The sequence below is a fragment of the Ornithorhynchus anatinus genome, chromosome 5 (assembly GCF_004115215.2).
Source record: "Ornithorhynchus anatinus isolate Pmale09 chromosome 5, mOrnAna1.pri.v4, whole genome shotgun sequence".
NCBI lineage: Eukaryota > Metazoa > Chordata > Mammalia > Monotremata > Ornithorhynchidae > Ornithorhynchus > Ornithorhynchus anatinus.
In genome coordinates this window covers 80,061,779-80,088,020 of record NC_041732.1, presented here as the reverse complement: position 1 = coordinate 80,088,020, position 26,242 = coordinate 80,061,779, and the positions used below count along the sequence as shown (strand labels likewise).

Genomic DNA, 26,242 nt, shown 5'->3' with positions numbered 1-26,242 from the left:
GTGGCTCAGTGGAAAGAGCCCGGGCTTGGTAGTGGGTTCTAATCCCGGCTCTGCCACTTTTCAGCTTTGTGACTTTGGGCAAGTCATTTCACTTCTCTGTGCCTCAGTAACCTCATCTATAAAATGAGGATGAAGACTGTGAGCCCCACGTGGGACAACCTGATTACCTTGTATCTAACCAGCGGTTAGAACAGTGCTTGGCACATAGTAAGCGCTTAACAAATATCAAAATTATTATTAAATTATTAGGAGTAGTAGTATTACTTGACCCTAGAGTAACAGCATGGCCAATTAGGAAAAGCCCAGGTCTGGGAGTTAGAGGACCTGGGTTCTAATTCATTTATTCATTCAATCAGTCATATTTATTGAGCGCTTACTGTGTACAGACCACTGTCCTAAGCGCTTGGAAAGTACAATTCGGCAACTGATAGAGATGATCCCTACCCAACAACGGGCTCGCAGGCTAGAAGGGGGAGACAGACAACAAAACAAAACAAGTAGGCAGGCATCAATAGCATCAAAATAGATAAATAAAATTATAGATAATAATAATAATAATGTTGGTATTTGTTAAGCGCTTACTATGTGCAGAGCACTGTTCTAAGCACTGGGGTAGATACAGGGTAATCAGGTTGCCCTACATGAGGCTCTCAGTTAATCCCCATTTTACAGATGAGGTAACTGAGGCACAGAGAAGTGAAGTTATTTGCCCACAGTCACACAGCTGACAAGTGGCAGAGTCGGAATTCGAACCCATGACCTTTGACTCCCAAGCCCTGGCTCTTTCCATGGAGTCACGCTGCTTCATTAATAAAATAAGTAGACTAATAAATATGTACAAATATACACAAGTGCTAGGGGGTGGGGAAGGGGATAGAGCAGAGAGAGGGAGTAGAGGTGATGGGGAGGGGAGGAGGAGCAGAGGAAAAGGGGGGCTCAGTCTGGGAAGGCCTCCTGGAGGAGGTGAGCTCTCTGTAGGGCTTTGAAGGGGGGAAGAGAGTTAGTTTGGCGGAGGTGAGGAGGGAGGGCATTCCGGGCCACAAGTAGGACACGGGTCAGGGGTCGACGGTGGGATAGGAGCGAACCGGGGACGGTGAGGAGGTGAGCGGCGGCCGAGGAGCGGAGTGTGCGGGCTGCGATGGAGAAGGAGAGAAGGGAGGTGAGGTAGGAGGGGGCGAGGGGACGGAGAGCTGGGAAGCCAATAGTGAGGAGTTTTTGCTTCATGCGAAGGTTGATAGGCAACCAGTGGAGATTTTTGAGGAGGGGGTGACATGCCCAGAGCGTTTCTGTAGAATCCTAGCTCTGCCTTTTCCTGCTCTATGACCTTGGTCATGTCACTTAACTTCTCCGTCCCTCAGTTTCCTCACCTGTCAAAAGGGGATTCCATGCTCGTTCTCCCTCCTATTTAGATTTTGAGCTCCATTTGGAACAGGGACTGGGCCCAACCTATCTTGTATCTACCCCAGTGCTTAGAACAGTGCCGACTTGTTCATCCCAAGCGCTTAGTACAGTGCTCTGCACATAGTAAGCGCTCAATAAATACTATTGAATGAACAGTGCTTGACCGATAGTAACTGCTAAACAAATATAATGAAAGTAAAAAGGGAAGGAGGTGAAGGGGAGGGGGGTGAGCTGGAAAGTTTGGGGTGGACACTTGTCTGGTGTGCTGAGGTGTCTGAGGACTTTGGGTGGAGGGGAAATCAAGGCATGGACAGGGTGGGATGAAGGGTCTCCTCCCCAGTGCTCTTATTCCTTAATGCGGGGGAGGGGACGGAGGTCTGCAACGGACACGGCGGGGAGAAGTCCACTATACGAGTCATTCCCAATATCAACCCACTGGTCCGGGCGTAGGTCAAACACGCACTGATACGAAAAGCCTCAAGAAGACTGGTTATTAATACAAAAGAAGGAAGTAGGGAGGAGTTGGGATAGGCAGAGTTAAATAGAAAAGTAGAAGGCTTTATTTAATGAGAGTTCACAAGTTTTAAGGGCAGGTGGTTTATTAGGGCTGGCCAAGGGAGGAATCGGGAAGAACTGAGGGAGGAAATAAGTAGAAGTAATAATATTTATTAAGAAGCAGTGTGGCCTAGTGGAAAGACTTGACACTGTATGTTCACTGTGGGCAGGGAATGTGTCTGCCGACTTTTGTCGTATTGTACTTTCCCAACCACTTAGTACAGCGCTCTGCACACAGTAAGTGCTCAATATATATCACTGATTGATTGATTGAAAGAGTATAGGTCTGGAAGTCAGAGGACCTGGGTTCTAATCTCCATTCCACCATTTTCCTCCTCTGTGACCCTGAACAAGTCACTTACCTTAAAAATACAAGGGGGAGAGGGGACTTGCCACAGACAACAAGGCGCAGAGCAAGGGCCCGGGAGTCAGAAGGACCTGGGTTCTAATCCCGGCTCTGCCACGTGTCTGCTGGGTGACCTTGGGCAAGTCTCTGTGCCTGTTACCTCATCTGGAAAATGGAGATTAAGACTGTGAAGCCGATGTGGGACAGGGATTGTGTCCAACCCAATTACCTTGTCCCTACGCCAGCACTTAGTACAGTGCCTGGCCCCTAGTAAGCGCTTAACATATACCACTATTATCATTATTATTATTATATTACATTGTGTAAAACGAGACCCCGTTCCGTCCAGGGTTCTAGGTAAGCGATCCCCCGAGAATGACAGACGAGGCTTGGTCCTGAGATTTGAGAATCTTTGCAGAGGAATGGATTCTCGAGCTAGTGGCTTGCCTGATGCCACTCACACCCTCTCTCATCCCGCCAGTGGTGTTCCTTCCGGGCCACGGAACGCAAGGAGTGAACGGTGACCCTGCCCTTGAATCATCTGGTGGGCGGCCACAGTCCATCCCCCTGGACCCGCTTGGGAGACAGTAGCCATCCAGTACAGGGTACGGGAAATTCCGTTCTTGCACGTGCCCCTGCCTACACATTCCTGCTTCCCTCCAAACTTCCCAAACTAAGCCCCGCCATTCCCTCTGCTCTCCCTCCCCATCGCCCCGACTCGCTCCCTTTGCTCTATCCCCCCGCCGCCCTGTAATTCTATTTATTTATACTGATGCCTATTTACTGGTTTTGATGCCTGTCTCCGCCCTTCTTGTCTGTGAGCCCGTTGTGGGCAGGGATTGTCTCTATCTGTTGCTGAACTGTACTTTCCAAGCACTTAGTACAGTGCTCTGCACACAGTAAGTGCTCAATAAATACGATCCAATGAATTGTCTTTGTGGCCGTCTGCCACGTTGGCACTAATAGTAAAGTCCCTGTCTCCCTCCTCCTCTTTCAACCCTTCATTAAAAGCTCCTTGTGGGAAGGGGACATGTGTACCGACTCTGTTGTACCCTCCCAAGCACTTAAGTGCAGTGTTCTGTTCATAGAAAGCGCTCAATTAATCCCACCAATTGATTACACCGGTCTCCTCTTTCCCAGCCGTTTGACCTCTCGCTTCTCTCCTTCTACAACCCGGCCCCCACACACTTCACTCTTCTAGTGCTGACCTTCTCACTGTGCCTTTAACTCGCCTGTCTCAGACCAGGAACGCCCTCCTTCCTCAAATCTTAGTGATAATGTTGGAATCTATTAAGCGCTTACTACGTGCAGAGCACCGTTCTAAGCGCTGGGGGAGATACAGGGTGATCGGGTTGTCCCGCGTGAGGCTCACAGCTAATCCCCATTTTACAGATGAGGTAACTGAGGCCCAGAGAAGTGAAGTGACTTGCCCACAGTCACACAGCTGACAAGTGGCAGAGCCGGGATTTGAATCCATGACCTCTGACTTCCAAGGCCGGGCTCTTTCTACTGAGCCACGCTGCTTCGGACACTTACCCTCCTTGCTTTCGAAGCTTTATTGAAGGCACATCTCCTCCAAGAGGCCTTCCCAGACTAAGCCCCCACCTTCTTCTTCTCCCAGTCCCTTCTGTTCTTTCCCCCCTCCCAGCCCCACAGCACTTATGTACATATCTGTAGTTTATGTATATTGCTATCTGTCTCACCCCCCTAGACTGTAAGCTCACTGTGGTCAGGGAATGTGTCTGTTTATTGTTGTACTGTCCTCTCCCAAGTACTTAGTACAGTGCTCTGCACATAGTAAAGGCTCAATAAATACAACTGAACGAGTGAATGAACGAACCATTACGGTCAATCTCATCGCCGGGTGCCTCTGTTCTGCCCACCATGTTATTTACTTTCCAATTAATGGTGGAGGCCAGGGGGCCCTCTTGAAAGCTTCTCAAGAAGCCTGGGAAGCAGCGTGGCTCAGTGGAAGGAGCCCGGGTTTGGGAGTCAGAGGTCGTGGGTTCTAATCCCCACTCTGCCGCTTGCCAGCTGTGTGACTTTGGGCAAGTCACTTCACTTCTCTGGGCCTCAGTTACCTCATCTGCAAATTGGGGATTAAAACTGTGAGCCCCACGCGGGACAACCTGATCACCTTGTATCCCTCAGCGCTTAGAACAGTGCTTTGCACATAGTAAGCGCTTAACAAATACCATTTTAAAAAAAAATGTATTTTTCTCCTGAGGACACAGAGGCCACCTTGAGCCCGTCAGCTCAGAACTGTCCCTCATCAACAGTACTGGGGGGGGCTTTTTTAAAAAAATGGTATTTATTAAGCACTTACTATGTGCCTGGAACTCCACTAAGCACTGGGGTAGATACAGTCTATATCTCTAGGTAGATACAGATTCTTCTAGACCATAAGTTCACTGTGGGCAGGGACTGTGTCCACCAAATCTGTTATACTGCACTCCTTCAACCGCTTAGAACAGTGCTCTGCACACGATAAACGCAACTGATGATCCATAGATACAAGCTAATTCATTCAATCGTATTTGAGCGCTTACTGTGTGCGGAGCACTCTGTTAAGAGCTTGGGCGAGCACAATACAACAGTAAACAGACGCCTTCTCTGCCCACAACGAGCAAATCAGGTTGGGCGCCGTCTCCGACCTACACAGGGCTCTCAGTTTTAATTCCCATTTTACAGGTGAGGTTACTGAGGCCCAGAGAAGTGACTCGTCTAAGGTCCACAAAGCAGACAAGTGGGAGAGTCAGGATTAGAACCCAGGTCCCCCGACATCCCACGGCTTCTCGCAGAGCTCTGGTGGTGTTAATCTTCTATCCCGGCACAAGTGTGGTAAAGTGTTGTGTTTTACGTCCATTCTGATCTGGGTCTGGCTGCATCTCCTCCATGCCTCACTGCCTGCGCAGGCCCTGGCAGGGCACGAGGCAGGGGACTGAGTTCTGCTGGGCCTCTGGGACACAATTCTATGTTCAGCCCTCCTCCTTCCTGGCCCGCCTAAATGTGAAGCGGGGGATGCGAGGGGGAAAAGTAAAGGGACACCTAGTGCCAGATACCCGGGGACTCACATTCCCGTGCCAGCTCGGCTCCCGGACCCCAGAGTTCAAGCGCGCCTCAACCTTCGAAAGGTCGTGGATTCTAATCCCGGCTCCACCACTTGTCTCCTGGGTGACCTCGGGTAAGTCAATTCACTTCTCTGTGCTTCAGTTACCTCATCTGTAAAATGGGGATTGAGATCGTGAGCCCCACGTGGGACAGGGACTGTGCCCAACCCGATTTGCTTGTATCCACCCCAGGGCTTAGTACAGGGCCTGGCACGCAGTAAGCGCTGAACGAATACCACAATTATTATGATTATATCCAGTGTCCCCCCCCTTCTCCCACCCCAGAGGGGCAGAGTCAGCCACGCCAGCTGGCTCAGAGCGAGCTATTGCTCTGCCCTCACCTCTCCAGAGGAGTCTCGGGGCTGAGCAGGCTTCTTTTCTTCTAGCAGCAAACCAGAATGTAGAAAAGAAAAAAATCTTTATTCTTTGACTGTCTCCATAAGGCACTTCAATACCGTTCTGTAGTGTGGGTAGGCCGCTGGCTCCACTGCCCCGGCCTGGGGTCTGGCTCCACCTGGACTTGTCACCAGGTCCCAGAGGCCGGGCCCAGACCCGCCTAAAGAGGCCCGGCCCCCGAGCCTGCGAGATCGTCCTACCTGGCTCCCCCGGGAAGAGGGGCGGTGCCACTGGGGCTGGCAGATGTGGCCGGGGGGTGGGATTGGAGGGGCGTGGAGGCGGTGTCCCACCCGGCTGGGGCCCGGCAGCAGGTGCGAGTCCCTCGCAGGGCTCCGGGCGATGGCGGGGCAGACTGGGCGTCCTGAGGCAGCACCACCGTCCCTCCCCTGGGCGAAGGTGGGGAACCGCTCGCTCCGGTGCCGTCACAACTCGTCCTTGTCCCCGGCTCGGGGGCCGGCCAGAGGTTCCGGCGGGGCTGGCTGGCCTTGGCCCGCCGCCTCCCGGGACAGATCCACCTCCTCCGCGTCTGGGCCGAACAGCATCTTCACCAAGTCGTCGGCTTGCACCCGGTCCTGGGAGGGAAAGGCCGGGTCCGTGGCGCATCCTCGGGAAAGGTGCTCGCTTTGCCCTCCCCCCTTCTCCCGGGGCGGGCCGGGGGTCCCCACGACCCTCCCCGGCGGGCCGGGGGACCCGGGGCCGAGGAGAACCCCGGCGCCGCTCCCACAGAGATCTAGCCCGCCCGAACCCAGCCAGGGCCTCTCCAACTTGACGCTGTAGCCTTGTAGTATTTTTTCCAACGCTTGCATCGTCCGTAACATATTTAGCTTCTTTCTATGAGTCCGTCCACCCCGACCGAGACGGTGAGCCTTGCGGGGGCAGGCACCGTGTCTCGACTGTTTATTTTCTGTTCACCCCAGTGCTTGCTACAGTGTCTGGAATCGAGATAGCACTTAAGAAATTCCCTGACTAATCCACACTCTGGCTCCATCGGTGGCTGATCGGTTGTATTTATTGAGCACTTAATGTGGGCAGAGCACTGTACTAAGCGCTTGGGAGAGTTCAGTATAATAATATAACAGACACATTATCTGCCCATAATGGGTTTACAGTCCAGAGGTCATCTCCCCTCCCAGAGAAGCATTCATTCAGTTGTATTTATTAAGCACTTACTGTGTGCAGGGCATTGTACTAAGCGCTGGGGAAAGTACAATACAACGATAAAGAGTGACGATCTCTGCCCACAGCATGGCTGAGTGGTCAGAGCATGAGCTGGGAGTCAGAAGATCATGGGTTCCAATCCCAGCTCCACCATATGTCTGCTGTGTGACCTTGGGCAAATCACTTCACTTCTCTGGGCCTCAGTCACCTCCTTTGTAAGACAGGGATTAATAATAATAATGTTGGTATTTGTTAAGCGCTTACTATGTAGATACAGGAAAATCAGCTGTCCCACGTGAGGCTCACAGTCTTCCTCCCCATTTTTCAAATGAGGTAACTGAGGCACAGAGAGGTTAAGTGACTTGCCCACAGTCCCACTGACAAGTGGCAGAGCAGGGATTCGAACCCATGACCTCTGACTCCCAAGCCCGGGTTCTTTCCACTGAGCCACGCTGCTTTAACAGTGTCAGCCCTATGTGGGACAGGGACTGCGTCCAACCTACCTTGCATCCACCCCAGCGCTTTAAACAGTGCTCGGCCCACAGCCAGCGCTTAACCGGTACAATGATAATTGTAATTATGTTGGGGGGTGCTGCCTCTTCACTCTGACCCTTTCCCCTGCTCTGCAGGGGGGCGAGACGGGGGTGGGTTCTGGCCCCGGTGGGCGAGAGGAGGCCGGAGGGGTCAGAGGGCGCCCCCGATTAGACTGTAAGCCCGTCAGTGGGCAGCGAACTGTCCATTCCAAGAGCTTAGTACAGTGCTCTGCACATAGTAAGCGCTCAATAAATACTAAATACTATTGAACTTACCCGCTCGCTGTGTCGAGGGTCCAAAGTGAACCAGAGGGCGATGGCGCAGCGTTGCCCCCTGGTAACGGCCTTCACCCCGTGGGGGTTCTCCTCCCCGGAGCTGAAGCCCACCGCCCGTCCGCACTGGGGCTGGACCTCGGCCTAAGGGCAACAAACAGCAGGAGCTGCACGACTCTTCGTTCATTCTCTCGTTCTTTATTGAGCCCTTACCGGGTGCCGAGCACTGGACCGAGCGCCTGGGAAGGGCGATTCGACAACGAAGAGCGGCAGTCCCTGCCCACAACGGACTCGCGGTTTAGGCCATCAGAGCAAGTAACCGGGCCTGGGTAGCATCGGTATAAATAGAATTGTAGATATCTACACATTCATTCATTCATTGAATAGTATTTATTGAGCGCTTACTCTGTGCAGAGCACCGTACTAAGCGCTTGGAATGTACAAATCGGTAACAGAGACAGTCCCTGCCCTTTGACGGGCTCACGGTCCGATCGGGGGAGACGGACAGACAAGACGATAGCCATGAATAGAATCAAGGAGAAGAACATCTCATTAAAACAACAGCAAATAAATAGAATCAAGGTGATGTACAGCTCATTAACAAAACGTGAATGGAAATAAATAGAATTATAAATCTGTGCAGATATGCACAAGTGCTTTGGGGAGGAGAGGGGGTAGAGCCAAGGGAGCGAGGAGGAGGGGAGGGGGAGCAGAGGAAAAGGGGGAAGGCCCCCCGGAGGAGGTGAGTCTTCAGTTAGGCTCGACAAGCAAGCGTGGACAGTTGGGCCGGAGGCTCTGGAGCTCAGAAGATACCGGGCGGCAAAGTGCCGGAGAGACCCTGGGGCTGGTTGACCCTCGAGCTCATTCAATTGTATTTACTGAACACTTACTGAGTGCAGAGCACTGAACTAAGCGCTTGGGAGAGTACAACGTAACAGTAAACAGACACATTCCCTGCCCGCAAGGAGGTTACAGTCTAGAGGGGGAAATAGACATTAATATAAATAAATGACAGATATGGACCTAAGTGCTGTGGGGCTGAAGCAGGGGAGAATAATAGGAGCAAGTTAGGGCGACGCAGCAGGGAATGGGAGAAGAGGAAAGGGGAGGCTTAGCCTGGGAAGACCTCTCGGAGGAGATGTGCCTTCGATAAAACTTTGAAGAGGGGGCGAGTCATTGTTTGTCGGATTTGAGGAGGGAGGGTGTTCCAGGCCGGAGGGGAGAGATTGGGTGCGAGAAAGATGACATCGTGGCACAATGAGAAGGTTAGTGTTAGCCGGGCAAAGTGTACGGGCTGCGTTGTAGGAGGAGTGTAGCAAGGTGAGGTAAGAGGGGGGAAGGTGATTGGATGCGACACCTACATGGCGTCCAAGAGCCTCACGGTGCCCAGCTCGACGCCATCGTGAGCGGGAACCCTGGCTTCCATGGGAGTCAAACAGCGAGGCCTCGTGGAAAGAGAACAGGCCTGGGAGAAAGAAGGATCTGGGTTCTAATCCCAGCTCCGCCTCTTGCCTGCTGTGTGACTTTGGGCAAGTCACTTACCTTCTCCGTGCCTCAGTTACCTCATCTGTAAAATGGGAATTGAGACTGTGAGCCCCATGTGCAACAGGGACTGTATCCAACCTAATTTGCTTGTATCTAATAATAATTACGGTACCCGTTAAGCGCTTGCTATGTGCCAAGCACTGTTCCAAGTGCTGGGATAGATACAAGTTTATCAGTATGTAAACTGACACGGGGCTCACGCTTAATCTCCATTTTACAGATGAGGTCACTGAAACCCAGAGAAATGAAGTGACTTGACCAATGTCAGACATATGGCGGAGCCAGGATTAGAATCCATGTCCCTCTGACTCTCAGCCCCATGTTCTATCCACTAAGCCATGCTGCCCAGCACTTAGTACAGTGCCTGGCACGTAGTAAGTACTTAACAGATACCACAATAATTAGGAACGGGGTCCCCAGCCTCCAGCTCCCCAACAAAGCCTCCCACGTCCACTCACCGTCACGGTCTTGGCATCCAGTTCGGTGAAATAAAAGTTTCCTCCATCGAAGTCCCCGTTTAGATAAAGGATGGCACTGGGAAGAAGATACAGCCTCTACTTAGCCAGGTGCCCGCTTCCTGCCCGGGGCCCTTGCCCACCGACAGAATGAGCCCCGGGCAGATTTCAAGAAGCAGTCTGCCGGGATGCCGGCTCTGGCGACTGGGGGGACACCGTTTTGGCCAACAAGGCCAGCACTGTGCCCGGGCAGAGGTCCCCAGAGAAGCCTGGAAATCAGGAGGACCTGGGTTCTCATCCCGGCTCCTCTGCGCGTCTACTGTGTGACCTTGGACAAGTCACTTCGCTTCTCTGGGTCTCTGTTACTTCATCTGTAAAATGAGGATTAAGATTGTGAGCCCCAGGTGGGACAGGGACTGTGTCCAACCTGATTTGCTTGTGTCCACCCCGGCGCTTAAAAAAGTGCCTGACACATAGTAAGGGCTTAACGAATCCTAAAAATTGTTATCGTTATTCATCTGGCGAGGGAGCTTTCAGGGGGTTGGCACCTGTAGTCCCGGAAGGTGTAGGCCGGGGGCTCCTTCACGCACACCAGGGCTTCGGCGTTGAGGATGCAGTTGTCCACGTGCACCGGGTGGCTGCTGTCCGTCCGCTCGGCTTGGGCTTCTGGAGCCGAGGGCCAGTGGGCGTTAGCGGCCGGGGGCGGCCCTGACCCCACTGACCCCCGGTGAGGGGGGGAGCCCTTCTGCTCCAAACTCGGAGCTCTCTGAAGACAAAATGCTGATACCCACCCCCCCAGCAACCCAGTCCCCTGCCCCCAGAAGTCCCCGTGGAACACTCCCGAGCCCTCTGGGAACCCCCGGCCAGTCACAGAAGAGGACACTACGGTGTGGCCCAGTGGATAAAGCATGGGCCTGAGGGTCAGAGAACCTGGGTTCTAATCCCAGCCCCGCCACCGGTCCGCTTTATGACCTCGGGCAAATCGCTTCACTTCTCTGTGCCTCAGTTACCTCATTTGTAAAATGGGGTTTGAGACCGTGAGCTCCACCTGGAACACGGACTGAATCCAACCTGATTAACTTGTATCTACCCCAGTGCTTAATTCTGTGTCTGGCCCATGGTAAGCACTTAAATACCGTTGGAAAAGAAAAAAAGTCAGAGTGAGTAACATGCTCGGGGCACTCCAAACTGCCGGGAATGCGGGGACTGGCCAAAGGGAGGGGAAAGGAGGGGAGCCGACGACAACTAGAGGGATTAGGACCCAGTCGAGCACGCCAGAGGAATTGCCAGTAGGCTGTGGAGCTGCACCACGGCCAGTAAACCGAGCAAGCCCGGCTGGCCTGCGGTCCACCCTTGGGAGGGCGTGGAATGCCCCCGCGTGGCCGGGGCACCCTTGGGGTGAGCGGGGCAGGCTCCCACCTTCGATGGCTGTGCGGCACACCAGATGAGAGTAGGAGAAGTAGAGGGAGGTGTCCAGACGGAAGTAGGACTCCATGACGCGTCGCACCTTCTCCGTCACGTTGTAGTACAGACGGGCACTCTGCATGGGCACCCTGCCCTCCTGTCCCAGCTGTCCAAGGAGACGCAGGGTCAGCTGGGCCCGGGGGACAGCTGGGCAAAGGAGAAGGGGTGCGCGGGGCACCAAAGAGACATACCACACTTTCTGCCCTCAAAGGCAGACTCAGAGAAGGATGGGGGGGCTCCCCTCCCCGTCCTCTTCCCCCTCCCTCTGAGCCACGGCAGTCCAGTCTCAGCTCCTCACACTTCTATGCCCCGACCACGCTCTCCTCATCTCCAGCCGTGCCCCGGGTCTCCTTCAGAATGCTCCCTCCAACGTCCTCCCACCCCCTTGTTCAGCCTGGCAACTCCCTGGTGGTTGACTGTGGGGCTAAACTGCAGTTGGGGCTCCCTGAGGCCGAATCCAAGACCTGAGGGACCCATTCCAGAGGCCTGGCCCCTGCCGGGGTGTTTCACAGAGGCGCTGTGGGCAGACTGAGTCTGTGGTGAGACCGTGGCAGACCCCGATGGCCCAATGGGCGGCCCTTCCGTCCATCTCCGGGAGGCGTGCTAAGCCAACGGAGGAACATCCACCATCCTCGGGCGGTCGTGCGGCTGCCTCTGATTTGTTCATTACATAGGTAACGAGTTTCATACGGTAGGGTTTTTCCGAGAAAGGCCGCTAGTCCCCTCCGTTCCCACTCCTTCCGGACTCTTCCTACCTTGAGGGCTTTGAAGACGGTGACCCCGTAGAACGTCTCGCTGGGGGTGTGAGGGGAGGTGCGTCCCCGATAGCCGTCCCCGGCCGTGGCGGCTGCCTGCGGGACACAAAGCCAAGCGTGAGGTCCGCCCGCCCGACGCTACGGCAGGGGACAGGTGGGCTCCCGGACCCAGCGGGCTCGGGGGTCGGACCCGGAGTCACTGGGCTGGTACTCACATTGGTGAGCCTCTGCAGCTCCCGACATTCCTCGGCAGAGATGACTCCATCCATCACCACCCGCTGGGATCCGTTCAGCGACTTCGAGTTCATAGCGACTTCGATCCCATCGTACAACAGAGGGCCACCTGGAGTCCCAACGATCCCCAGTGAGACCACCCGCAGTGGCAGTTCAGCCCGCCAACTGCCCCCCCCGTCTGGCCTCGAGGGATAGGGGGACCAGCTCCTTCTGGGTCAGCGGACTCCAGGGGGGACACACCCCCTGGGAGCTGAGGACGCCGCTCAGTTTTTATCTCACAACTGAGGCTAAAATCGTGGTATTTGTTAAGCGCTTACTAAGTGCCAGTCAGTGTACTAAGCGCTGGGGTGGACACAAGCAAATCGGGCTGGACACGGTCCCTGTCCCACGTGGGGCTCACAGTCTCCATCTCCATTTTACAGGTAGGGTAACTAAGGCACAGAGAAGTGAAGCGACTGGCCCCAAGTCACACAGCAGACAAGTGGGAGGGGCCAGGATTCGAACCCATGACCTTCGGACTTTCAGGCCCACGCTCTATCCATTAAGCCATGCTGCTTTTTACACAGATAGCCATCGCAGCCGGGGATATGCTTCCCACAAGCCGGCACTTAACTCTAAACTTTCAGGCCACCGAGATAGCGATTCGCTCGAGAACGAGAACGATTCGCCCCCAAAGTCCCTCCTCTCCTATTCACCTTCTCGGACCAGCATGCTCACGTCCACCGACTCCTTCGTCTTTTCCTCCACGAGTGTCTCAATCTCCTTCATGAGGTTCCCGATTTCCTGGGAGATTCGCTCGGCTGTCTCCCGCTCTACCCTGGAAGGACACGAGGGCTCTGAGCATCCCAGCCTGGCCCGGCCAGCTCACCAAACCGGAATCCAAATCCCGCAGGGACCGGCATAGTCTCTTAGTGCAACCCCAGGGCCAAAACCCAACTAAGCAGCCTTTTCAGGGTCCTCACTTCCGTTTCTCTTGCAGTCTCTTCGGGATCACCTCTTCTGGAGTCCACGTGTCCTAAAACAAGGGTAGGAAAAAGTCAAGGGCGTGAGCGTAGAAGCGGTGTGGTCCGGTGGAAAGAGCCTGAGTTTGGGAGTCGGAGGACCTGGGTTCTAATCCCGGGTCTGCCACTTGCCTGCCGTGTGACCTCGAGTAGCTCATTATTATTATATTTGTTGAGCGGTTACTGTATGTCGAGCACTGTTCTAAGTGCCAGGGTACGATCAAGTTACTCAGGTCGGACATTTCACTTCTCAGAGCCTCAGTTTCCTTATCTATTAAATGGGGATTCAATACCTGTTCTCCCTCCTCAGACTTTGAGTCCTACGTGGGACAGGGACTTTGTCCGACCCGACTGACATGTATCCACGCCAGCGCTTAGGACAGTGCCTGATCCATAGTAAGTGCTTAACGAGTAAGCTCGCTGTGGGCAGGGAAGGTATCTGTCAACTCTGTTTTATTGTACAGTGCTCAGCATACAGTAAGCACTCAATAAATACCATTGACGACGATGATGAAGTACCCTAATCATCCTCATGTCTCAAAGCGATCCTCAGCATTGTGGACCACACAATGGTGTTCCCTCTGGATAATAATGTTGGTATTTGTTAAGCGCTTACTATGTGCAGAGCACTGTTCTAAGCGCTGGATCCCACCAGGACACCCAGGATGCTCCTCTCGTTAGCCGTTTTTTCCTTCCTAAATGGCCACAGTCTCCATAAACCCACTCCCCTTCTCCCACAGCCAGCAATTTCTCCGTGCCCCCTCCCTACTCCAGGACCACAGCCAACCAACACCACCCCGCTCTCGGAGTCCCTGCTCACCGGGTCCACGAAAGGGATTCCAAAGGCGTCGTAGGTGAAGAAAAGGAGCTCCTTCTCCATCAGGCTGCGCTCTCTGTAGGCCCGGGCACTCTGATAAAGCAAAGAGGATCCGTCAGCGGCGCCCTGCTCGCCGATCTCTGCTGGGCACTGACTCCCGGAGGAAGTGGTCAAGTCGCCACACGGTCAACTGATCTGAATCGTTTACAGTTGTGGTTGGCCGCCTTTCTGCATGGTAGAGCCAACCCTTTGGGCAGTTGGTGAGCAAAGAGCCAATCATACGACTTAAACACACATTAATGTAGTTCGCTTCATTTTGACACTAACAGTTCTAAACACCCTTGTGCCCTTCTCCTTGCCCTTAAGGATGTGAAAGGGCAGTACCCGTTCCACCAGGCATTGGCAGCAGCAGCAGCCCGGCCCCTCCCTTACCACCTAGACCCGCCAGTGGAGGACAGGACCCCCTCCCCATCTCCCAGAGGGGCTGCAGCCAGGTGGGTCCTACTTTCTTCCCAGCTTGGTGCCAGCCACTGCCCGGCTCTCCCTTGAGTGCCGCTCGGGAGTGCGGGTTGAGGGAGGCTGTTTTCCAGGCCCACTTGGTGGTTGTCTAAGACCCGCTCCTGCTCTCGCCCCAACCCACAGTCCCCCTCTTTCTTCCTGTCCCCCGGCTCCCAAGAGCTGTTGGGCCAGAGTGGGCAGGGATTCTTCCCTCGAGCGGCCCGAGGCAAGGATTCAGCAGCTGAATGGTCTGAACGGCACGGTCCGGCTCCACTTGGGATCACCCTGAACGATGTGAGGTGTTTGGCGGGGTCCCACCCACCTTTAGCCTGAGGTCCTGGGGGTGTGAGCTCATTTTGGGCAGGGAATGTGTCAGTTTGTTATTGTATTGTACTCTCCCAACAGCTTAGTACAGTGCTTTGCACATGGGAAGCACTCAATATCACCAAGATCCGCCCTTCCCTCTCCATCTAAACTGCTACCTTGCTGGTACAAGCTCTCATAATATCCCGACTGGATGACTGTGTCAGCCTCCTCTCTGATCTCCCTTCCTCCCGTCTCTCCCCACTCCAGTCTATTCTTCATTCCGCTGCCCGGATCATCTTCCTACAGAAACGCTCTGGGCATGTCACTCCCCTCCTCAAAAACCTCCAGTGGTTGCCTATCAACCTTCGCATGAAACAAAAACTTCTCACTCTTGGCTTCAGAGCTCTCCATCCCCTTGCCCCCTCCTACGTCACCTCCCTTCTCTCTTTCTACTGCCCACCCCGTACACTCTGCTGCTCTGCCGCTCACCTCCTCACGGTCCCCAGTTCATGCCTGTCCCGCCGTCGACCCCTGGCCCATGTCCTACCGCTGTCCCAGAACGCCCTCCCTCCTCACCTCCGTCAAACTAACTCTCTTCCCCTCTTCAAAGCCCTACTGAGAGCTCACCTCCTCCAGGAAGCCTTTCCAGACTGAGGGCTCCCTTTCCCTCCGCTCCTCCTCCCCTCTCCTTCTCCCCTCTCCCGCCCTCTGCTCTTCCCCCTTCCCCTCATCACTATGCATATTTGTATATATTATTACCCTATTTATTTTGTTAATGAGGTGTATATCTCCATGATTCTATTATTTTGACGTTTTGTTTTGTTCTGTTTTGCTCTGCTGCCTGTCTCCCCCGTTTCGACTGTGAGCCCGTCACTGGGCTCTATCTGTTGCCGAATTGCACATTCCAAGCGCTTAGTACTGTGCTCTGCACATAGTAAGCGCTCAATAAATAATATTGAATGAATGTATGAATGAAATACGACTGACTGACTGAATGAATAGGTTTAACTGCCCCCTCCAACACCTTCCAGCTCGAGAGCCACAGCTGCTTTCAAAAAGATCCAGACGTGTCTCCCGAGCCATAGGTTGGCAGACCCCGGTTTTAGACATTTCATCTCCTTGGAGGCAGAAGACTGGACCAGATGATTGCTCGGGACTCTTCCGGCTCCTGTGAGTCCAGGAAACTAGTCCTGGTGAAAGCCAAATGGTTAAAGCGCCCTCATCTCCCTCTGCTCCCCAGTGAGAGGGCATAAAGCCATGAACCCTGGGGAGTCCTCGCCTCCACCCCTGCCTGGAGATAGCTGCTCCGCCAAGGCCAGAGAGCTTCTCAAGGAGGGAATCGGACCCACAGCTCTTGGCCAGCTACTTCTACTTCGCCTCCCCCGCCATCTCCCCGGCCCCATTACAGATGGAGATAAGGGCTTTTGTTCTTTACCTCGCAAGAAAACTATGAGGAAGCAGCTGCTTCCGGTTTCCCGACGAAAAGGGGTCAAAGAAAACGTGTATTCTGACGGAGAAGCTTCAGAGCTTTTCCGGGCCGACGCAGAGCAGCAGCCATCCAGGCGGCTCCGCACCCGACCCAAATATCACGCTCTCCCAGGGTCTCTGTGTCACTGAGAGCCAGCCGAGAGGGGGACGCTGTCCACTAATCCAAACACCTCTTCCATACCAAACGCTCAAGATATCAGGGCACCATCGCCTCACTCTCAGTTGCTCTTCAGTCCCGTCTCCCTTCTTCCCTGCAGAGCCCAGAGGCAAGCACCGTATCTGAGGGGAGTCACTCACCTCCCGGGGTTCAATGGGTCCAGCCTGCTCTTCTCCAAGCACGGCTGTGTAGTAGGCCAGATTCTGTTGCATCACCTCATCGTTGGGAAAGAAGAGCAGGTAGGTCTTGGCGCATTCGATGGCTTGGGTGTAATTTCCGGCTGCAAAGAGAAACCCGGCTGGGCTCTGCGGCTCCAGATCACGGGGCCGGAAGGTCCGGCCCCGCCTCGGCGGAGCCAAGGACCACGGTTGCCCCTGCTGAGCCGTGGCTGGGGGAGCCACGACACGGGGAACCGTGACGGGGCGAGAAGGGCTGAGCCGCTGGCTGGAACTGATGGGGAGCTCCGGAGTGCTGCCTCTTTAAGATTTTTTCCAGTCCAACCGGTCAAATAGAAGAGGACAGAGTGGGACAGTGAGCTGGGACCATAGCTGGGTAGGGGAATTGGAGAAGCTGTGGTAATGAAAATTCACTCACTAGTGTTCTGGGACTTTGTTCGGAAACACTGTCCACTGTCCTCCCCTTAGAGACTGTAAGCTCGAGACCACCAACTCTGCTATACTGTACTCTCCCAAGCACTTGGTACAAGTGCTCTACACCCAGTAAGTGCTCAATACCTTCGAATGATTCCCCAACAGCTCCGGGACAATCAGTCGTCAATCCCATGCAACGAAACCCAAAGCACCAGCAACAACGGGCCAGACGGAAGCACAAGACGGCCCTGGAACGGTTATTCTGTGGGGACAGCTGTCCCCTTTAAAGACACGGGTCCATCTTTCCCTGAACCCCACCCGTCGCAAATCCACCCCCTGCAGTTGGGGAATTCGAACGCCACCCTAGAGCTCTAGATTTCCCCACGCTAGCCCACTGCTACTGATGAGACATTTCAAAATGGCCGGGGGATGAAAATCCAGTTTGCGGCACTTGGTCTGGATTGAGAGCTCTGCTAGGGAGGGACCGTGTCTTGAAATCTCTTTGTCAATCCCCATAGTGGCCAGGACACTGCTCTGCCAAAGCAGATGCTCCATAAATAGTTCAATCAATGGATGTAAACCCGATTCCGGCTTCCCTAGATGATGAAGAAGAAAGATGGTGGCGACAGGTGAGTACATTTGAGGGAAGGGGTGTTTGCTCCGCTCCTGGTTTTTACCTCGCGGCGCTGCTCTAAGTCACATGGCCGATGACAGGACAGAGATGCTGCAGCGGCCTCAAAAGCACCGTGACCCAGGAGTCCAAGTAAGGGAAAAAACATGCGAGGCAACCCACCCAGCCCAGTGAACACTCAATCCGTATTTATCAAGAAAATGGCGACTCCAGCTCGAGGCCCACTCGGCTCAAAGAGTCTCTCGGTTGAGGTGGCAAGGAGAGGAGAGAGAGGACCATAAAAATGGGTCTTACTGTTGTAATAGGCAAACTGCAGATAATTGAAGTGGGATGGGAGGAAGTCTTCAAAGGGCTTCTCTCGACTGGGATGGGAGGCAAGCTCTATGACACAATTCTGCTTACAGTTCAGGACCTGGATGTAATGATCTGTGTAGGTTCAAGAGACAGAATGACCATCAGAGGGATGTCTGGATTGTAAACTCCGGTTCAAAAGTGAATAAAACCAAATGGAAGATACTTTAAATCAGTTGTTTTGGAATTCAACTTCTCCAGGCCTAAAAGCTAGAGGTGATGTATGGGGGGTGGGAATGGGGGGGGAGGGTCGAGCTGTTCCAAATAGCAGTTTTCTGGATGGCAAGGGAAATATCTCCCTCGACAACTGCATCAGCCTCCTCGCTGACCTTCCTGCAGCTTGTTCTTCCCCGCTCCGGTCCACATTTCACCCTGCCGACCCGATCATTTTTCTAAAAGAACATTCAGCTCGCGTCCCCCTCCCTGCAAAAACCTCCAGTGGTTGCCCATCCACTCCCCTACCAAACGGACACCCCTTATTATCGGCTTTAAGTCCCTCAGTCAGCTTGCCCCCTTCCACTCCCCTCGCCGATCTCCTACTACAACCCAGCCTGCACACTTTGCTCCTCTGGCTCCGACCTACTCAGCGTGTCTTGATTTCATCTCTCTCCCGCCCCCGACCCCTTCTTCGCTCACGTCCTCCTTCTGATCTGGAATTCCGTCCCCCTTCACAGTTGACAAACCACGCTTCTCCCCATCTTCAAAGCCCTACTAAAATCATAGATCTCTTCCAAGAAGCCTTCCTTGACTAGCCTCTCTTTGGCCCAACCTCTTTGCTCTCCTTTCTGCACCCCTTAAGCACTTTGATACTCACTCATCCCCCCAGTAATTATGTACCCATTCCTCTATTCTGCCCCTTCCCCTGTCTGTAATTGATTTTAATGCCCTGCCTCCACCACTAGATTGCAATGTCCCTGTGGGCAGGGATCGGGTCTACCAACATTATTGTATTGTAACTCTTCCAAGCATTTACTTGTTTTGTTCTGTTCTGTTTTGTTCTGCCGTCTGTCTCTCCAGTGTAGACTGTGAGCCCGTTATTGGGGAGGGATTGTCTCTACGGGTTGCCGAATCGGCCATTCCAAGCGCTCAGTACAGTGCTCTGCACATAGTAAGCGCTCAATAAATACCACTGAATGAATTTAGTAGAGTGTTCTGCACAGAGCAAGCACTCGATAAATGAAGAGCAGCACTGCCTGGAAGAAAGAATTCGGGCCTGGGAGTCTGAGGCCATGGGTTCTAATCCCAGCGCTGCCATGCGCCTGCCGTGTAACCGTGGGCAAGACATTTAACTTCTGTGGATCTCAGTTTCCTCATCCGTAAAATGGGGATTCGATCCTTCTCCCTCCTACCTTGACTGCAAGCCCCATATGGGCCAGGGACTGTCTCCAACCGGCTAACCTTGAAGCTACTCCAGTGTTTAGAAGGGCGCTTGGCACCACCACAAATGAACAAATACCACAGATAAATTCCACTGATTGACTGAAAAGAGTGGTGAGAACTTGTGGGGGGTCGGACTACTGAATGAAACATTTTGAGAATTCCTGATCTGTGGGACTGCATCTGAATTATATGTCTATCTCTCCTATTCAAAGGTGGAGTGAAATCTCCTTTTGTACAACAGACCCTTCTGTACCGCATAGATATTTGACTCGGCTTGCTGTGCCAGCTACCTACGGTAGTTAATAACAGAGATACTTCTTAAGTGTTTACTATGTGCCAAGGAATAGGTACAAGATAGGTCCTTCTGGGGCTCACCAACTAAGTACGAAGGAGAACGGTTATTGATTCTCCATTCTGCAGATGACAGAACTGAGGCCCAGTGAGGTGAAATGACTTACCCAAGGTCACACGGCAGGCACGTGGCAGAGCTGGGATGAGAACCCAGGTGGGACGCTGCTTGTGACTGTCTCTAACTTTTTGCTGGCCTGAAAGTTTGCTTATTTTTTTTTTTTAAAGTGCCACCTCACTCCTGACCGCTCTACAAATCTGTACGTCAACTGGTATGGTCATTGTAAGCAATTGACAACTAGGCGCATTATTTGAAGTTGTGCTCGTGTCATTAAACCATTTCTTCTGCCCATGCTGGGCTGGCACGGCTGGTGAAAATGGTCAGGCCCCTACCTGAGGGAGAACTGTGACCGAGGGGCTGAAGGAGAAGTAAGAAAATTTATTTTTGAAATGTCGCTGCCTGGGAACTAAAATCCCCACAGGTCAGAGGTCCCTACTTCCCAGACTCACTGGGGAATTGGGTGACCACTTCTCTGCCACTGATAATAGTAATAATAGTAATAATTAATGGTATTTGTTCAGCACTTACTATGTGCCAGACACTCTACCAAGCGCTGGGGTAGATACAAGCTCATTAGGTGAGACACAGTCCATGTCCCACACGGGGTAACAGACTTTGATCCCATTTGACAGATGAAGTAACTGAGGCCGGGAGAAGCAAAGTAACCTGCCCCAGGCCACACAGCAGATAAGCGGCAGAGCTGGGATTAGAACCCAGGCCCTTCTGACTCAGAACCCATGCTCTATCCACGAGGCAACGCTGAATCGGATGGTTTGATGTTCCATTGGAAAATTTTAAGCCCCAAGCCTTACAATCTACCGTGATGCCCGCTGCCCAATTCGGGGGCTCTGGTGGGGCACTAGGGTTCATCCAGACCTGGCTGGAGTTGGAGAAATGTCGGTAGCTCTTCTGAACTCCTCGGGGTCCTTTTCCAATACACTAAATTCAATTGCAATTCACTAAATGCAGTCCTGTGGTGTGGAATCACGATCCAAGAGCCTTTGAGGGCTCAGAATCCAGCAGGGGCTAGAGGACGGTCCAGTTCGATTTCTGCAGGACCCTGTGTGGGGACTCTGCTTCATCCTTGTCTGCACAAATACCTCTCATAGAGGGAATCTGTCTACCACCTCCATTGTACTGTACTCTCTCAAGCGCTCAGCTAGGTGTTTGGCACAAAGTAAACGCTTAACAAATACCGTCATACCATCATCAAATGCCATCATTATTATTATTACAGTACTCTGCATATATTAAGTGCTCAATAAATACTACTGATTGGCTGTATGACAAAGAACATCAGTTAGGTGGCTTGGCCATGCCTCTGGCTGTCAATATGGGCGATCTCATCCCAGCACTCCCGGTGAACGCACCAGGTTCCCCTAAAACCGGGGCGGGGAGGGGCCGTACTCTTGCCGAACCCCATCTTTGAAGCGAAGCTCATGCTGGAGTACTCCTCACCTCGTGTTTGACGCCGCGGGCAGACACCCGACCATTTGGGCAGCTGAGAAGCAGCGTGGCCCAGTCGATCGAAGGGGGGCTTGGAAATCAGAAGGACCTGGGTTCTAATCCTGGCTCTGTCATTTGTTGGCTGGGTGATCTTGACCAAGTCCCTTAACTTCTCTGTGCCTCAGTTGCCTCATCTGTACAAGGGGGATTAGTCCAGGTGAGCCCCGGACTGTGTCCACCCTGATTAGCTTGAATCTATCCCAGTGCCTAGTGCAGTGTCCGGCAGAGTAAGCACTTAACAGATACCCTTAACAAGCCAACACAACAACAAAACATTTCTTTTTGGTACCAAGTAAAGGGGATGGGGGGAAACTGAAGTCAAATCAAACAACTGTACTTACTGAGCGCTTACTGTGTACTGAGCACAGTACTAAGCACTGTATTAAGGTCAGATAGTACGAGATTTTAGCATGCACTTTTTTTCCTTGATGCTAGGGTTCTTTTGTGTGTTTTGTTTTTGCATTTGTTAACCTCTTACTATGTGCTTTCCAGGCAACTTACTAAGTGCTGGGTACACGTTAATCGGGTAGACACAGTTCCTATCCCAAATAGGGGTCCCAGTCTTGCTCTCCATAATAATAATAATAATAATAATGTTGGTATTTGTTAAGCGCTTACTATGTGCAGAGCACTGTTCTAAGCCCCGGGGTAGATACAGGGTAATCAGGTTGTCCCACGTGAGGCTCACAGTTAATCCTCATTTTACAGCTGAGGTAACTGAGGCACAGAGAAGTTAAGTGACTTGCCCACAGTCAAACAGCTGACGAGTGGCAGAGCCGGGCTTTGAACCCATGACCTCTGACTCCGAAGCCCGGGCTCTTTCCACTGAGCCAAGCTGCTTCTCTGATTTTACAGATGAGGTCACTGAGGCCCAGAGACTTGGCTGAGGTTAGATAATAGACAATTGGCAGAGCCCGGATTAGAAGCCAGGTCCTCTGACTCGCCAGGCCCTTTTGGGTTACGTTACTCTGCGTTGCCAAGTTGGGGTGAGGGTAAGGTAAAGGGGGTTGGGCCGTTTAAAGAACATCCACCGGGGAGGATCGCGGGACAGACACTTCTGGAGGTTGCCCTTCCTTTTCCCCAGAACTGCGGGGATATTAGCAGCGGCACCTTGGAAGGCAAGAGAGTGCCCAGCAGCGGACGAGGCTTGGCTCAGTGCTCCACCTCCATTCATTCATTCAAACGTATTTATTGAACGCTTACTGAGAGCCGAGCACTAGACTAAGCGCTTGGGAGACTACGATACGATAGACACATTCCCCGCCCACGACGAGCCTCCCCCGTCTCCGCGCACCCACCTGTGATGGCTTGCAAGAGGTCAGCGTTGTAGTCCAGATAGTTGTACCCTTCGTAGTCATAGGGCCCTTCGCACAGAGTCCGACACTCCTCGTCGGCCACGAAGTACTCTCGTAACGCCGCCTCCAAATGGGGAATGGCTTCCTCGGGCTGCTCCTCCGAATAGAACCGCACACCCAGCCGGAATTCGTGCTGTAGGGGACGGAAGAGGGGCAGTTCTCCATGCACGAATGGATCTGACAAATGCCACCCCACTCTACCCCAGTGCTTATCTTCTATTCATTCATTCAGTCCTATTTATTGAGCGCTTACTGTGTGCAGAGCACCACACTAAGTGCTTGGGAGAGTACAGTACAGCAATAACCTGACACGTTCGCTGCCCATAGCGAGCTTACACTCTAGAAGTGGGGGGAGACAAACATCACCACAAATTTATTTATGTACATGTATATGTACGTAAGTGCACGGGGCTGGGAGGGGGGAAGAACCAAAGGAGTAAGTCAGGGCGACGCAGAAGGGAGCGGGAGAAGAGGAAAGGAGGGGCCTAGTCTGGGAAGGCCTCATGGAGGAGGTGCCTTCGATACGGCTTTGAAGGGCTATCTACCTCAGCGCTTAGTACAGTGTCTGGCCCATAGTCAGGCACTTAACAAAAACCATTAAAAATAAAAAAAACCCAAACCCACGACTGGATTACCAAAAACCTCCAGCAGGAATAAAACCCGGGGCAGGAGACGAGGACGGGGTGTCAACCGATTAATGGAGAAGAGAGAGAAAGTAAGTAAGAGGTTAAAGGAGATTGGGCGTGGGGGGAAACGGGACTTCTCACCATATGGGGTTTGGCTTCGAGGTCCTTGAAGTCTGACTCTTCTACTCCGGCCATCGTACGGTAATAGTCGAGATTCTGGCGCATCTCCACGTGCTCGGGGTTCCCCACGAAGAAGGTATAAGCCGCTGCTACGGCCCTGGACAGCTTGTTTATCTACGAATGAGACCCAAGAGAGCCGCTCTGTCACCCAGCTCACCGGAAAGAGAATTTACCCTCCAAGAAACATGCTGTCCTCTGTATTAGCACTAGCTCTGTTCTATTCTTGGGCTAGATTTAAAAAAGAAAATGCACTTTTGTGGCAGGTACGGCTAGGAGCAGGGAGAGCGACGGAATAGAAAATGAGGGCCGGTTGATGTCTGAGGGTCCCAGGTCCATCTGGACCTCATCTGCGAGGCAGATTTAATCGAGGCGGTTTGGAGAAGAACGGTTTTTCTCAACACCGGCAGGCGGGCCGCCTCTTTCCCGGTTGCACGCAGTCTTGTTCTTTCTTCCCGGCGCATTCCTGCTAACGTTCAGAAGAGCTATAAAAGGAATAGGTTTAAGTCCGGTGAGCGGAACGCGCCCGCTGGCGCTGATGAACGATTCAGCCTTGCTCTGTGATTTTCTCCAACCGCAGGGTAACTCTGCCGGGCAGCCGCAGAGGCCGGCCCCGCATATTTCTCCCGGTCAGGAAAGGGGCTCTACTCGCTACGTGGCATTCCAGCCCCCAAATGGGAGGTGCTGGAATCCCTTCGCAGGAAAAGGAGGAGGCAGTGGGAAGCCAGGAACGGAGATGAGGCCTAAAGGCCCTAGGATGCCGGGAGGAGACGGAGCGAGCGCGAGGGGCCGTCCCAATGCCAACCTCGCTAACGCCCACGGGGGCCAGACGGGCAACTCCCGAACCCGTTACTGCAGGCGCCGGCTCAGCCTGGGCCCACCGGCGACGCTTCCAGCATCCCCGGGGGAAGGGCTGGAGGAAGAGGGGGGCTTCTTAGGGTCTCCGGGCAGATCTGGGGGAGCTTTCCCACCGGGTGGGCTCGGCTCCTCTCCCGGAGCCGCTCTGGGGGTCGCTTTTCTCCCGTCTCTCCAGGCCCCTCCCGGGCGCTCAATCAACCGTCTTCCTTGAGCGCTTACTGAGCCCCGGCCACCGGACTAACCCGCTTGGCAGAGTACCCTTATGGTACTTTTTTAAAGCCTTTACTCTGTGCCGGGCCCTGTAGGCTCAGTGGCAAGAGCCCGGGCTGGGGAGTCAGAGGTCGTGGGTTCTAATCCCGACTCCGCCGCCTGTCAGCTGTGTGACTTTCCATAGGACAACCTGATCACCTTGTATCCCCCCAGCGCTTAGAACAGTGCTTGGCACAGAGTAAGCGCTTAACAGGTACCGCCATTATTATCAAGTGCTGGGGCGGGGCCAAGCACAGGGGGTCGAAGCTGGAGGACCTGCGAAGCAGCGCGGCTTCAGCGGCCAGAGCCCGGGTTTAGGGAGTCGGGGGATGTGGGTTCTAATCCCGGACTCCGGGAGCCCCTTCGGTTCTCTGTGCCTCGGTTGCCTCGTCCCCACGATGAGGCTGGAGCCCGTCGGCCCTACAGGAGAAGCCGCGTGGCTCAATGGAGAGAGCATGGGCTTGGGAGTCAGAGGTTATGAGTTCGAATCCCGGCTCTGCCACTTGTCAGCTGGGTGACTGTGGGCGAGTCACTTCACTTCTCTGTGCCTCAGTTCCCTCATCTGTCAAATGGGGATTAACTGTGAGTCTCGCGCGGGACAACCTGATTCCCCTGCCCAGCGCTCAGAACAGTGCTCGGCACCTAGTAAGCGCTTAACAAATACCAACGTGCTCATCCCCCCGCCCCGTCCGCACCCCAGGGCACAGGGTCGGGTCCGGCGATCGAGAGAAGCAGCGTGGCCGGGCGGAAAGAGCCCGGCCTGGGCAGTCGGAGGTCAGGGGTTCGAATCCCGTCAGCCGGGTGACTCCGGGCCGCTGGCTTCTCCGGGCCTCGGTGAGCCCGTCTGGGAAAGGGGGATGAGGACGGGGAGCCCCACGGGGCTGGGCCCCGAGCGAGCCCTGAACGGGTGCCCTGGGGGGGGGGGGGGGGGGCCGCCGAGGATGATCCCAGCTCTGCCACTTGTCAGCTGTGCGACCGTGGGCCAGTCACTTCACTTCTCTGGGCCGCAGGGAGCTCATCTGTCCAAGGGGGATTAGGATTAAAATGGGTCGGGGGGGGGGGCCCCCCGGCTCGCACCTTGAAGTAAGCGACCTGCAGGTAGTTGTAGGGGCTGCGCTTCTGGAACTCGAGGTCCAGCTGTTCGGCGAGGGGCTGCAGCTGTTTGGCGCTGGGGCCCAGGCAGCGGCGGAGGCAGGCGGCGCGGCCCAGGACCGGCCCGAAGAAGCGGAGGTCCCGCAGGGCCGGGGGCGGCTCGGGGGTCCCGGGGGCGTCGGGGGGCGGGTCGGGGGGCGGCCAGGGGTGGCGGGCGGCGCAGGCCCCGCGGCAGCGCAGGCGGAGGGCGCGGAGGGCCGCCTGGGCCCGCAGCGCCCGCTCCATGTACAGCACCACCGACGCCCAGTCCCGCCGCGCGTAGGCCGCCACGCCCGCCGCGAACAGCCCGTCCGGACCCTCCGGAACCTCCCCCGAAGCCTCCCAGGACCCGGACCCGGACCCGGACCCGGACAGCAGCAGCGGCAGCAGCAGCGGCAGCAGCAGCGGCAGCGGCGGCAGCGGCGGGAGGCCCGGCCACCGTCCGCCCATCGTCGTCCCCTCCGCGCTCCTCCGCACCCCGGCCTCA

At 54.3% G+C, this 26,242-nt stretch overlaps 1 protein-coding gene across 1 annotated transcript; it reads right to left on the bottom strand.

Annotated features, from left to right (window-relative positions):
* Positions 1 to 5,813: 5,813 nt before the first annotated feature.
* On the bottom strand, positions 5,814 to 26,242 carry P3H1 (prolyl 3-hydroxylase 1). The gene is made up of 15 exons (XM_029066629.2): positions 25,702 to 26,242; positions 23,482 to 23,634; positions 22,658 to 22,847; positions 18,008 to 18,139; positions 16,633 to 16,772; positions 14,047 to 14,136; positions 13,188 to 13,240; positions 12,921 to 13,042; positions 12,207 to 12,334; positions 11,992 to 12,087; positions 11,192 to 11,342; positions 10,321 to 10,438; positions 9,776 to 9,851; positions 7,776 to 7,916; positions 5,814 to 6,380 (listed from the first exon to the last, which is right to left on the bottom strand). Exons 1-15 carry the CDS (start codon positions 26,203 to 26,205, stop codon positions 6,231 to 6,233), a joined length of 2,244 nt encoding a protein of 747 aa, XP_028922462.1. The 5' UTR covers positions 26,206 to 26,242; the 3' UTR covers positions 5,814 to 6,230.